The sequence below is a fragment of the Aulonocara sp. 'chitande type north' Nkhata Bay genome, linkage group LG9 (assembly GCF_057382095.1).
Source record: "Aulonocara sp. 'chitande type north' Nkhata Bay isolate Kocher_YH1m ecotype deep benthic linkage group LG9, A_spYH_male_GT1.1, whole genome shotgun sequence".
Classification (NCBI taxonomy): Eukaryota; Metazoa; Chordata; class Actinopteri; order Cichliformes; family Cichlidae; genus Aulonocara; species Aulonocara sp. 'chitande type north' Nkhata Bay.
Window position 1 is genome coordinate 30,762,424 of NC_141352.1, and position 13,816 is coordinate 30,776,239.

A 13,816-nucleotide genomic window follows, 5' to 3' on the forward strand; every position below is an offset into this window, starting at 1 on the left:
CTTCAGTTTACTCATAAGACCATCAGCAGACTTAATGTGGGGTAAGCAAACATTTTACAGCTTTTTATTCTTAAGTTTTAAACTAAAACTTATTTTGTTATTCTTCTTTATTTATTTAATTACATTTTTATTTAAAGCTTTATTTAACCAGGAAATAAAATAACTCTTCATATTAAAAATCTCTGTTACAAGAATCTACACAAAGAACATTTTATTGTCAATGTGTATAAATTGACAGAATCGGTTGTTTATTGCCTTTTATTTCATTAAAACAGCTAGGTTATTTTGCTCGCTAAAAAGGGAACAAGCTTGTGCCTGCATGTGAACATGCTAACACTTTTTCTTAATCAGCATGTCCTGTTTCTAAACTTCCTCCTAACAACAATGGTGCATGTTTTACTGTAAAAATAGTATAAACCTGTTGTGTAATGCTGTGGGAGGCAGGCAGGATAGGACCAAAAATGCAGAACACAAAGCAGGGCTGAACTCAGAAACTTTATTGCTGGATTAATCAAACATGTAGAAACTAGGAAATGATAAGGAACCTAAACTGGGAAATACAACAGGTGGAAACACCGCTGGAATGAGTCTGACTAATGAAACAGGGGAGGCAAAACCAAATATAATCCACACGGGACAAGAGACTAACACAATAAATCCAGAAACAGAGAGAGACCAGTCATAGGAAAACATGGGAAACACACTGACATCCAAACTGGCAAAATACAGGGAACAGAGGGAGGAGACAGAGACAAGACAAGGAAGAGAGTGAGGGACCAAGAGAGAACAGAGGTACCAGACAGACACACAGAGACAAGACTTACTTTACATAGAAACACAGGATGGCAAAGACTAAACTAACCAACATAATAACAAATGCTGACTGACGACAAATACAAAATATAGAACTATAATACAAGGATAACAAAACAGAAAACTCCTAAACATTCCCAAAATTAAAAAACTCTGGGTCACAGTGACAAATCTTACACTAACACTCCACACTTCTGTAAGGCACATTTTACTTTTTTTTTTCACCGCAACTAAATGATGCATCAAATAATTTATTTAGTGTTTTAATTTGACATGAACTCTGAGATATATTGTTTTTATTGCATTTCAGTTATTTTCGCATAGTTCCACAGGTGTACTTAAAAATTACAAAAATGACACAAACCACTGATACGGATGAAAAATGTGATTGCACAGAATGAGTTTGTATTGAAAAGTTGGTTTAAAGACAACATTGTGTAAAAGCTCCACATGTGAAATGATTCAAAACAATGATTTTATTTCTTTTTTATCTGTTTATCTGATTCTTGCCGTTGCTTTTTTATTTGTAAACACAGGGAAGGAGTTTCTGTCTGTGAACATTTTGACTGTCGGTGTGCTTCTGATTGGTCTCTTTCTTTCAGGTGAGCTGATTGTTCAGCTATTCAAAGGCATTGTTGAAAAGATTTTTTAATTTAACCTCATTTTGAAACAAAATGGAAGACCTTTGAAAACAGAGTCAACTGTTCATGTCCTGACGAAAACTGTAACACTTACATATAAACATTGAACTGCAAACATGAAAAGAACAGCATTTTGTTAACCATGACACTGTACTTACAGCTGCTTTGCCTGATTGTCATGATGGAGCAGACCTCTTCATAACGGCTCCAAAGAAGCTGGAAGCACTGAGTGGATCTTGTTTGCATATTTCATGTAGCTTCAGACCCAAAGAAGGACAGACATTTATCAGCACAAGAAAAACCTTTGGAGTGTGGATTAAAAGTTATCATAGAGTTACCAGAAACAATGTGATCTTCAACAGTAGTGGAGCAGTTAGCATCTATCCAATGAGTATTACTGGGAACCTGAGTCAGAGAGACTGCACCACTCTGTTTTCTAATTTAACCACAAACTACACAGACACATACTTCTTCAGAGTAGAGAGTGAACCATTCAAGGCAACAGCTCATTGTGATTCTCTTCAAATAACAATCAGAGGTAAAGAATTTTGAATTCATTTCTAACATAAAAATATATGCCTTCATTCTGAAAGTTGCAGTAACCCTACAGTCACAATGACTGTTCTGATTTATTTCATTTAAAAAAATGTGTGAAATTTTCAGAAAGATTTTTTTTAAAAGCCCAGAACCCAAATACAGGGATTTACAAACCATGTACAAACAACATATCAAGGGTTAAAACTGGGAAATTAGATTGTTTTATAAGTAAAATAGAAAGAAAGAACATCGAATTTTTCTGAGTCTGAGACAAACATAATTTTCATTGTTGCATAATATACAAAATCATTTTTAAGACCAGAACCTGACCTTAAAAATGATTAAGCACACGGACTCTTTCCCTACGAATAAAGAACCCGTTTGGTTCTTTAGTCATCGGGATTATTGTCTGAAGGCCAAGAAAGATGCCCAACAGATTTAATTTACCGAGTGGATCATCACAGTCTTGCCGTACTGGTCCATCTGATTGACCTTTTGTTATTATCATTTATTTATTTTATTTTATTTTCAGCTGTTACTTGTTTAGGAGATCTTACATACAAACCTAGAGAAAGCAGTAGTGTTTGTGCATCTTTAGAATACAAATCAGCACTTGTTTTGACCACTGGTTGTCACTTATAGAATTTATAGAAATCCCTGTACACAATCTTCAATCTTTGCATGTTTTCTGTTGAGAACTTTTTTTTAACATTGTTTAACTATTTACCTCAACACTCTTTGAGAATGATAAATCCCTCACATGTTCAGTTCTGAAAACCAAAAAAAAAAAGAAAGAAATTTTGACATTACACAATATTTCTAGTATTTTCTCACCCTCGCCTCAACTTTGTTTTTAAATAGATTGTTTAATAATGTCTATGTTATTCAAAACTAATCCAATGTCTCACATTTTATCCTTAAATGTGTTGTTCTTGTACCATTTTTGATTCGTTATAATGTTTCATTGAGTTGTACATAGGTGCATTCAGTGGATTACATACTAAGTCTCAACTGCTTTATAGATGGGTTTGTTAAACTGCTATTTAGTGCATATGAGTAAACCTGCAAATGCACACCAATTAAACTCTTTTTTTAAACTATGTTTGTGATGTGAAACCACAGATTCTCCTTGGAGGCCCGATATTACAATCCCAGGTGATCTGAAGGAGAAGGAGTCTGTCACTATAACCTGCTCAGCTCTCACTCCCTGTCCACACTCCCCTCCTCAACTCACCTGGAATCTCCAACAAGACTCTCACAACAAAATAGAGGAAAACACAGATGGAAGCTTTACAACTAAAATCCAGCAGAACATCACTCTGTCAGACACATATGATGGAAAGAAGATCAGCTGCTCTGCCAGATATCCTGTGAACCAAGGAAACGACACCAAGACAGCAGAGACAGAAGAGACTCTCAGTGTTTCATGTAAGACAATCAGAGTTTGTTATTTGAACCTGTCAGCTCATCATGATTCGTGGGATATAATTTTTAAGTAGTTTTTATAAGGACAGCCCAGTCATCCATGAAATTTTAAAAATGAAGAAAAAAGAAATACTTAATTTATCCTGAAATGATTGTGTTACAGCAGTCAAAATGTGAAACTAATTCTATGAATACAAATGTATATGTGATAATGTAGGGAGTCTAAATTTAGCGCTGCTGGTGGTAAAGATTTTCTGCATCTGTCCTTGTGGCAGCAGAGTTAAAAAGATTTTAACTCTGCTGCAAGTTTTCAACTCCATGTGCAGTGGGGTGAAAGTACCTCTGTGTTGGATGTAAAGTGACTAGTGCACAATGACTATGGTGCTCATGGTCAGAGTTAAGCAGCATAAAGGGTTGTAGAGATAAATGTGAAGCTAAGTTGATGATGGTTATATAGTGTATACTATAAAGAAATCATAAAAAGTGTCAGTATGAGGCGCAGAGAAATCATACCATAGCAATGAACGAGAGCCAACTGAATACTATAGTGAAAAATAGTTATCTAACTCGCTTTTTTTTCTTAGATGCTCCTAAAGACACCTCAGCATCCATCAGTCCATCAGGTTTGGTGTCAGCAGGCAGCTGGGTGAACCTGACCTGCTCCAGCAGAGCCAAACCTCCAGTCAGCAACTTCACCTGGTTCAAGAAGAGCAGAGATGGAGCTGTGAAAGTATCTGAAGGAGAGATTTACAGCTTCAATGTAACAGATGGAGGAGTTTATTACTGTGTGGCCACTAATGATCTGGGTAATCAGACATCAGCAGAGAGTCATGTGACTGTTACTTACAATGAAGGTAAAGTAGGTTAGTTAGTTATTTTCATTTTGTCACTTCATACATACATTTAACACTAAAATCTGGTTTGATTTCAGCTGGCATACTGGTTGGTGTCTACACTATAGTGAAGATTGTGGGAATCATAATGCTTGTGAGCACACTGGGCATGTTTGAGTGGTGAGAAAAATGTTTCTGTGATACACTCAATTGAACTTACAGAATAACTGTTCTGTAGTAAAACAAAAGGGATTTGTTTTTCATTGATTTCTTTGTTTTTCCTTCAGCTGGTTCAGCTCAAGATGCTCCAACAATCCAGAGACAGAAAGCTGTCAGATGAGCAGAGTCACATCACAACACATCAACTAAAGTTTCTGCAGGACAAACTCCACCTTAAAATGTCACTAAATTACTCCAGAGTGCACCTTGGACATCTCGCCAATCTGATGCAGGGCTAACACATGCTGCCCTCTATTCACATCACTAATACTGTATTAAATAACTTGCTGCCCCCTTTGTGGAATTTTGCCCATCCAATTATAAATGCTTGAAAGTGAATGCCATCCTGTATTAAATAAGACATGGAAATAGCAATTGAGATATCTGTGTAGGTTCTCAGTCTTTTATTTCATGGAAGTCTAAGTCACTTGGAAAGCAAGCGACAAGAATTCTTCGTCTCTTGAAGACATTGCATCTCTAATCTAAGATGCTTCTTCAGTTCTAAAACCACATGGTTGAAGGTCCCAGTTATTTAAACCCTAGTGAGGGTTGTACCTGAAGAGGATCCTTGTACCAGTATTAATTATATGCCTCATCACATGAGCCAAGGTGAGAAAAAAGGTGTGGGTCATTACCACCAAACCAGAGGTTTTCAGTGAAACCATTGTGAAACCTTGTCTTACTCTATCATGTGACGCAAAATGTGAGTAGAGGTGAGATACCTGGGAAGGGATCTGAAAACTACACTGTAAGTGACAGTTGGTGTCGTAAGCCACCACCTCTGTTAAATAATGATCATTTACAGTGGATAATGGCCTCTATTTGTCCTCTTTCAAACCATTCGTATTCTGGTCCAAAATGGGAACATTTGCACCTTTATCCTTTAGATGCAGATGTACAGTTGAGTCTTGTCCTGTTGAGGTGGACCTGAGTAGCTCCTCTATGTTGTGTCATGTATTTATGGAGTGGCTGTTTGGTTTCTCCAATGTAGAGGTCAGAGCACTCCTCGTTGCACTGTATAGCATACACTATGTTGCTTAGTTTGTGAGTTTTAAATGACCCTCACGAACTTGCAACACCAGGGAGAAAACATTCCCCCTAAGCCAGAAGGCAAAGAAAAAGAACACACTCATTTAAAAAAAAAAACAACATAAAATAAACCTGTGGTTATTACAACTGTGCTTTCATCAAATCAGCAAAGATGCACAGGAAAGAAGGTCAGACACCAACTAGGGGTAATCACAAGGACAAACTGAACATTTTCATATGTATGTCTTATGTAGCAGGTTTATCAGAGGGACACAGGAGAATTTTCTCCAAGCAAGGCATCCAAATCCACTTCAAATCGAGCCACAACTGTTATGGTTCAAAAATATTGGAGATGGACACCAGAGGAAAAACCCACAATAACAACACTGGTCCGGTCGGGTAAGAATAACATTGTCTCCTTCCCGAGGGCAGACGCTAACTGCCCCCCTTCTCCTGGAACCGTCTGTACCCTGCTGAGACACAACATGGCAACTACAAGGACTCTTTCATTTATTAAGACCATCAGTGTGTATTGCTCTAAATCAAGTATATAATATTAAATGAATATTGCTGAATCAGCTACTTCTACTTAAAACATATTAAAACATGACTAAGCACAAAATCACCAAGAATGACATCTTATAAGTGCTGTGTAAGCGCGTGCGGCCTTCCAAGCTCAAAGCCTTTGCCCTCCATAGATCAGCCAGACTCGCGCTGGCTGTAGCTTTTAACCTTTAATTACCTTGAGCACAACTCTAAAATGAGCAACAAACTGCAATGTGTATGGAATGATCATGGTTACATCTGCAATGGAAAATCATGTTATTATTCTGATACCTGTAAGAAAGATCAAATTAAAGTTATCACCATCACTGTAATGCAAAGAATAATATAAGATCAAAAACTTCAATTTATGCTTAATGCAAAGCTGGTTATATACTTCTAATGAACTAATAATGGCATATTAAAATATTAAATGATAATGAGAAAAACATCCCCTCCTTATTCTAAGTTAAAAAATAGTTAAACTGCCAAACTCACCTCAAATTAACAGCTAGATCGTTCAAACTTGGACAAAATATGATCTTCCAGCATTGTGTATGTGACTAGTGCACAATGACTTTGGTGCTCATGGTCAGAGTTAAGTTACACAAGGGGTAGTAGAGATAAATTTGAAATTAAGAAAATGATGGTTGTGTAGTGTATACTATAGCGTAAACATAAAAAGTACACTGTCAGTGTAGAGGATGGAAATCAGCCAGAACAACTATGCAAATCCACAAAAGCAGCAGTTCAGCTGATCACAGCTTGTACATTAAGACAGTCTAGAAATCTTGTACTGTACTTTTTCACTTTTACTTGAGTAAAGAACTTCAATCAGTACTTCAACTTTTACTGGAGTATTTTTTAACACTAGTATCTATGCTAGTCTAATTTATTTAATTATTGTAAAAAAAAAAACCCAACCTTTTCAAAACACATAAATAAAGACAAAAATGTGTGAAATGTAAGAAAAAACTATATAAAATGATTTATTAATTAAATACAAAGGAGTTTGTCAAGGGAATTAAAACGAATTGACTATGTGCACGTTAGCATATGCTACTTCCGGTGCGGAAACTCCTGTGGGGAGCTTTGTTTCCGGTGTCCTATTCGCGCCTTGTTTACGGTCCAAAACAAGTTAAGCAAATGAATGAATCAAGCGGCGATTTACATTTCTATAGATGTCTTGGGCATTTACCCAATATATCTGTAAATGATGTTCATCGACTTGTCGATATTTTTCCCCCGCACCTCAGAGCAAAAAGAGAAAAGGGAGTCAAATGTTATATTTCTCAGTATCTGTAAACAGTGGTCCCTCGTTTATCGCGGGTGTTATGTTCGAAAAACAACCAGCGATAGGTGAAATCAAGTAGCCAATTTTATTTTTTGACAGTGCAAAATGTTTCGTCGACATCCAGTACTGCACTTCAGAGTCACACTGCTAGCGATCGATGCAGCGATTCTGTACTGTACAGGAGACACGTCACGGAGGAGATCGTCAGCAGCGATCAGGACGCAGGACAATGTGATGTAAAAAAAAAAAAAAGCATGCAAACTTGCACTAAAAAATCTGCGAAACAGCGAGGTGAAAGGTGAACCACGTTATAGCGAGGGACCGCTGTAATTTTGAAGGTAAGTCACAACATACCCTTCGTAAATACTAATGTATAGAAACCCTTACCAGCAATCATTAATTTTTTGTGTGGCTTTTTTTCACGGTTTGTTAACATGCTGTGTAGGTGTGTACTTGACTAGCTGATATCGACATAACGGGGAAACATCTGGTTTGACTTTTTTTCACCTGTAGTTTTAATGCGGAACATTTGCCTGTTTAAATCATAAGACCAGTCACTATACAGAGATGTGCTTCTGAATGTGGACAATGTGTCTTCTGCTGCAGCGATGCAGTTCTGCTTGTGTTGAGTGATGTAAACAACTGATCGATCTAAACTCTTTAAACGTCAAAATTGATCATTCGATTTTTTATGACACAACAGTGGTGAGTGTTCCCACCTTCTGCTCTTTGTAACTTAACGCGATCTTTCCGTTTTCGAGTTTTGGACATGATTTTGGAGTATATCTTCACAGTAGCCATTGACCGCAAAGTAAAGCTACCGGAAATGTACAACCCTACATCCCGTCTCAAACCAGGAAGTTAGCATTTTCTCGTGCACAGGGTCTATTAAAATTTATGTCATTATGTACAGAGGCGGAGCCAGACATTTGAAACACCCGGGGCTTAGCCCTAAAGGGTAGTATGCATGTGGGATTTTTTTTTTTTGACTGAAAGATTAATAGGCTCTGTTTTGAGTTTTGTTCAAAAAAGAATGACTTCATATATGGGAAAATATATATCACATATGCAGGACACCTTAAACTAGTTTTTTAATTAAGCAGCAAGGCAGAACAAAATCGGGGCTGTATCAAGACACAGGGACTAAACCCCAATTCAACCAGACCCAGAACTGATCCGGAATTAAAACAGGACTACAACAGTTCAAAATCAGGACTACTGAGGACTTAACAAAGACAGAACCAGAATCAGAACTAGATGATAGCACTAAAAATCCTCATAGACCTGCACTACACTTATTTTTTTAATTCTACTAAAGTCCACTATTTAGATTTAGAAAAGTTTATATAATTATTTAGCCTTGTTGTGCAAACAAGCCTGCAAAACTTAATAAATATAGAATTTGAAAAATAGCAAACCTAAAAAGAAACACTAGGTACGAGATACATGAGTACCTATGATACGGTGATACTTTTGGTAAACAACCATTTGACTAACATGTGTGTCTCACCTGCTCTTGTTCATCTCTGTTCTGTCCTCATTCTCCATCTCCCTCTCTGTTCCTCTCTCTCCCTCTCTGTTCCTCTCTCTCCCTCTTTGTGCTGACAATCATCAAATATACAGTTGAAACCAGATATTTACACTCTTCAGATCAAAACACAAACACTTTTTTAATTGTAACATCAAATCAGACTAAATGTTTATTTTTTTAGATTGATAAATATAAAAAACATATTTGCTAACTTTAAGAGTAAAGAGAGAAACTATCTGTATTTCTTAATTGCAAATGGCACCAAATTGTATTCAAAACTGAGCCACACTTATTGTCATGGTCCTGAGTCTGAGGACTCAGTGTTTTGTGTTTCCTTATGCTTTTGTTCATTCCGAGTGTGTATTCTGTTGTGATTTTGCCATTTGTTAGGTTTCTGTTCTTTGCCTGCCTGCTCCCACTTCTCTGTGTTCCCTCTGTCTGTCCATGGTGTTATTGTGTCTGCTCATGAGTCTGCCTGTCATGTTCAGTGTCCTGTCTGATTCTCTGTGTCTGTTAGTTTCCTGTTTTATTCTGAAAGTTCATGTCTCATGTCAGTGTGTTCAGTTTTACCTCTCCCCTGTCTCGTTAGCCTTATTGCTCCCAGCTGTGTCTCCCTCCTGTGGCCCATTCCCTGATTACTCCCCGTGTATTTAAGCCCTGTGTTTTCCTGTGCTCTCTGTCGTGTCGTCTGTTTAACGCCGTGTCCGTCGGCATCATTCTGTGTAACCTGGTGTTTAGTCTGCGTCTCTCCGCCATCTTTCATTGTGTATTTTGTTCCTCCCCCTGTGCGTGTTTGGTTTAAGTTGAGTTCTTTAGTTTTCCCCAGTTTAGGTTGGTTTACTCCCCGCTCTGCTCCTCCTGTTTTTGTCACCTTATCACCTCTGCAAATAAATATTCACTCGCACCCCAGTCAGTGCCTGCATCTTGGATCCTTTACTCAATTCACCACACGACTGCTGTGCAGCCGTGACACTTATGGAGCTCCACAGTTCTTCTCCTGGTGTTTTGGTTGACATCTCTTGATTTTCCCATGTCAAAGAAACAGGCTCTGTGTTTTTCCTTATATGCAGCTCTGTCTCTCTTTATTCTGACATTTAACTAATTCAAAATATATTTCAATATTTATCTAAAACAAAAGTTTACTCTAAATTGATGTTGTACAGTAAAAATGTTTTCTCCCTAAAGTGTATGTAAATATCTGGTTACAAATGTGAATATCCTGCTGTGTACTGAAATCCCTCTTGTTTTGCATAGAAATATACTGAACAACATACAAAGCATAATATATAAAATAACATTTACCTGAGTTTTTTCTTTGAAAGAACCCTCTAATGTCCATTCTTATATTTCAGTACATAACTGAAACCGATTTAGTCGGGGAGGGTAAGAACTGAAAATATGAAATAAACACACGTAAGATAAGACTCTCTAAAAAAAATAGCATTTATTCGGCTTTTCATTTCGCCATTTGTTGATTCACTTGAAGAGCAAGTAACGTAATATTGGTGAAGTGATCAGTTTGATATCAATCTTTCGTGATGCACCGTCATATTTACATTATTTGTATGGTACGAATGATTTGCTTTGGTACCTGGTCAAACTTAAGCTCTCCTTAGTATGGCTGGCTCCGTTTCTCCAACAGCGCACTGACAGGCAGCAGCTGCCCCGCCCCCTCGCTCAGTCGCCTAGTGCCTGAGCTCGGATCATACCAATATCAGGGGGGATTCACGCACAGTCGTAAATTCCCACAGTGTGCACAATGTGCTTCGAATATTGTGTGTACTTCTTGTTAGTGTGAATGCTTGAAAAGCATTCACAGTATTGTTATTTGAATCTTTATTAGTGTGAATGCTTGAAAAGCATTCACAGTATTGTTATTCGAATCTTTATTAGTGTGAATGCTTGAAAAGCATTCACAGTATTGTTCTTCAAATCTTTATTATTATTCCATATTCCGTACGTTTTTTGGCATCTAACTCCTTCAAAACTGTTCAACTTAGAAAAACCATTCAAACATCGTTAGATTCCTATTATTTTGGACATGACTGCTTCTATTTTTCTCATTTTTAACATTTATATTTTTAATTTTATTCAACTTTATTCAACAAAAATTTCCCATGTATTTCAATGGGGAGACCCTTCAAATTCTCATTCAACTTACTCATTTTTAAACTCTTACTACTTCCACATACATTGACATAGAGCCACCATTCAAACTTTAAAACGAAGACAAGACATTCAACTATTCAACTTGTATTTATCTTTTCAATATCTATTATACTTTTTCTTCAGTTCCAGTTTAAGTTTCATGATGTTTTTTCACCCGTTTCAAAATTTATAATGGGTGTGTATGGGACGGAATGTTGGGGCTAGAGTGAGACAGCTCAACTGCTAGAGTGAGAGGAGCAAAAAAATTAATCTTAAAATCTTTTTTAAAACTGCTGCTGTGTCTGCAGCGTTTGCTCTACAGGTATGATTTTACCCTCAAAACGTAGCCATGGCTGTCCTCTTTCATCCAATGTGTTTACTATTGTACTAGGTGTTATGGTTCTTTCATAAATGTCACCAATGCACAGCCTCCTCCCTCCAACTCTTCCATAGACTCTAATGTTAAAATGGCTCAGAAGGTTCGTTTGAAAATCAGAAGAGCATGGTGTCTTTCCACTGTCACCACGTCCATATAATAAACTCCACAGACATGAAAACTGAGAATTTGGTAGACTAGACATTGCTGTCGCTCACAGTGAAAGAATTTTGTCAATACGACTTTTACTTTTCATTTGGGAACGATTTGTTTCGGCCTGACTTTTCTGTTCATTTTAAGCAGCAAAAGTGAGGCGCATGTCTGTGTACGTGTGTATGGAGCCATTGGGTGCGGTCACTATAGCAACCAGGCTCACACCTGCCTGCTTAACGAGCTCTCTCTGCCACTCTGCCAAAATTCATCTTAAACACTTCTCTTTCAACTGCTGCTGTGTCCACAGTGTCACAGCCATCATTTTACCCTCAAAACGTCGCCATCGTTGTTCTTTTTCCAACATCTTGTCTTTCAAAGCTCAGAGATGTAAACTTTTTAAACTGTGTGGGTCCAAGTGGAGGGATCACATTTTAGTCATTCAGTGATTCAAAGAATATGAACTTTTAATATTCTTTCAGATGTTTTCCGACTCTAAATGTTCTTTTCTCATTTCTTAGGTTTTTCTAATTTACAATTAAAACATTTTCAGCTTTTTTCCAACTTCTTCTTCTGTGTAACCTTCAGCTTTTAGCAGTTCAGCACTTTTGTTTTCAGGTTAAATTTGGGGTTTTTTTTTTTTATCTCATTCAAGATTTTTAACTTAAATTCAGTAATTAATTCATTTCAGTGCATACATTCAGATTCAAGCATTCACACTGCAGTTTCTTCAGAAAATGCACTTTCTAGTTATTAGTGTGAATGCTTGAAAAGCATTCACAGTATTGTTCTTCTAATCTTTATTATTAGTGTGAATGCTTGAAAAGCATTCACAGTATTGTTATTCTAATCTTTATTAGTGTGAATGCTTGAAAAGCATTCACAGTATTGTTCTTCTAATCTTTATTATTAGTGTGAATGCTTGAAAAGCATTCACAGTATTGTTCTTCTAATCTTTATTATTATATTTTATTATTTTTCCGTACGTTTTTTGAAAGCCTACTCCTTCAAAACCGTTCAACTTAGAAAAACCATTCAAACACCGTTAGATTCCTATTCTTTTGGACAACACTGCTTCTATTTTTCATATTTTTAACATTTATATTTTTAATTTTATTCAACTTTATTCAACAAAAATTTATAATGTATTTCAATGGGGAGACCCTTCAAATCCTCATTCAACTTACTCATTTTTAAACTCTTACTACTTCCACATACATTGACATAGAGCCACCATTCAAACTTTAAAACGAAGACAAGACATTCAACTATTCAACTTGTATTTATCTTTTCAATATCTATTATACTTTTTCTTCAGTTCCAGTTTAAGTTTCATGATGTTTTTTCACCCGTTTCAGAGTTTATAATGGGTGTGTATGGGACGGAATGTTGGGGCTAGAGTGAGAGAGCTCAACTGCTAGAGTGAGAGGAGCAAAAAAATTAATCTTAAAATATTTTTTAAAACTGCTGCTGTGTCCACAGCGTTTGCTCTACAGCCACCATTTTACCATCAAAACGTAGCCATCGCTGTCCTCTTTCATCCAATGTGTTTACTATTGTCCTAGGTGTTATGGTTCTTTCATAAATGTCACCAATGCACAGCCTCCTCCCTCCAACTCTTCCATAGACTCTAATGTTAAAATGGCTCAGAAGGTTCTTTTGAAAATCAGAAGAGCATGGCGTCTTTCCACTGTCACCACGTCCATATAATAAACTCCACAGGCATGAAAACTGAGAATTCAGTAGACTAGAAGCTGCTGTCGCTCACGGTGAAAGAATTTCGTCAATACGACTTGTACTTTTCATATGGGAACGATTTGTTTCGGCCTGACTTTTCTGTTCATTTTAAGCAGCAAAAGTGAGGTGCATGTCTGTGTACGTGTGTATGGAGCCATTGGGTGCGGTCACTATAGCAACCAGGCTCACACCTGCCTGCTTAACGAGCTCTCTTTCAACTGCTGCTGTGTCCACAGTGTCACAGCCATCATTTTACCCTCAAAACGTCGCCATTATTGTTCTCTTTCCAACACCGTATCTTTCAAAGCTCAGGCATTTAAACTTTTTAAACTGTGTGGATCAAAGTGGAGGGATCACATTTGAGTCATTCAGTGATTCAAAGAATATGACCTTTTAATATTCATTCAGATGTTTTCTGACTCTAAATGTTCTTTTCTCATTTCTTAGGGTTTTCTAATTTACATTTAAAACATTTTCAGTTTTTTTTCCAACTCCTTCTTCTGTGTAACCTTCAGCTTTTAGCAGTTCAGCACCTTTGTT

The 13,816-nt window shown here is 37.0% G+C and overlaps 1 protein-coding gene across 1 annotated transcript; it reads left to right on the forward strand.

Annotated features, from left to right (window-relative positions):
* Window positions 1–1,174: 1,174 nt before the first annotated feature.
* Window positions 1,175–4,756, forward strand: LOC147322439 (B-cell receptor CD22-like). Its single transcript, XM_086306932.1, has 6 exons — window positions 1,175–1,415; window positions 1,615–1,992; window positions 3,114–3,419; window positions 4,001–4,270; window positions 4,348–4,429; window positions 4,537–4,756. Exons 1-6 carry the CDS (start codon window positions 1,271–1,273, stop codon window positions 4,616–4,618), a joined length of 1,263 nt encoding a protein of 420 aa, XP_086163058.1. The 5' UTR covers window positions 1,175–1,270; the 3' UTR covers window positions 4,619–4,756.
* Window positions 4,757–13,816: the final 9,060 nt, after the last annotated feature.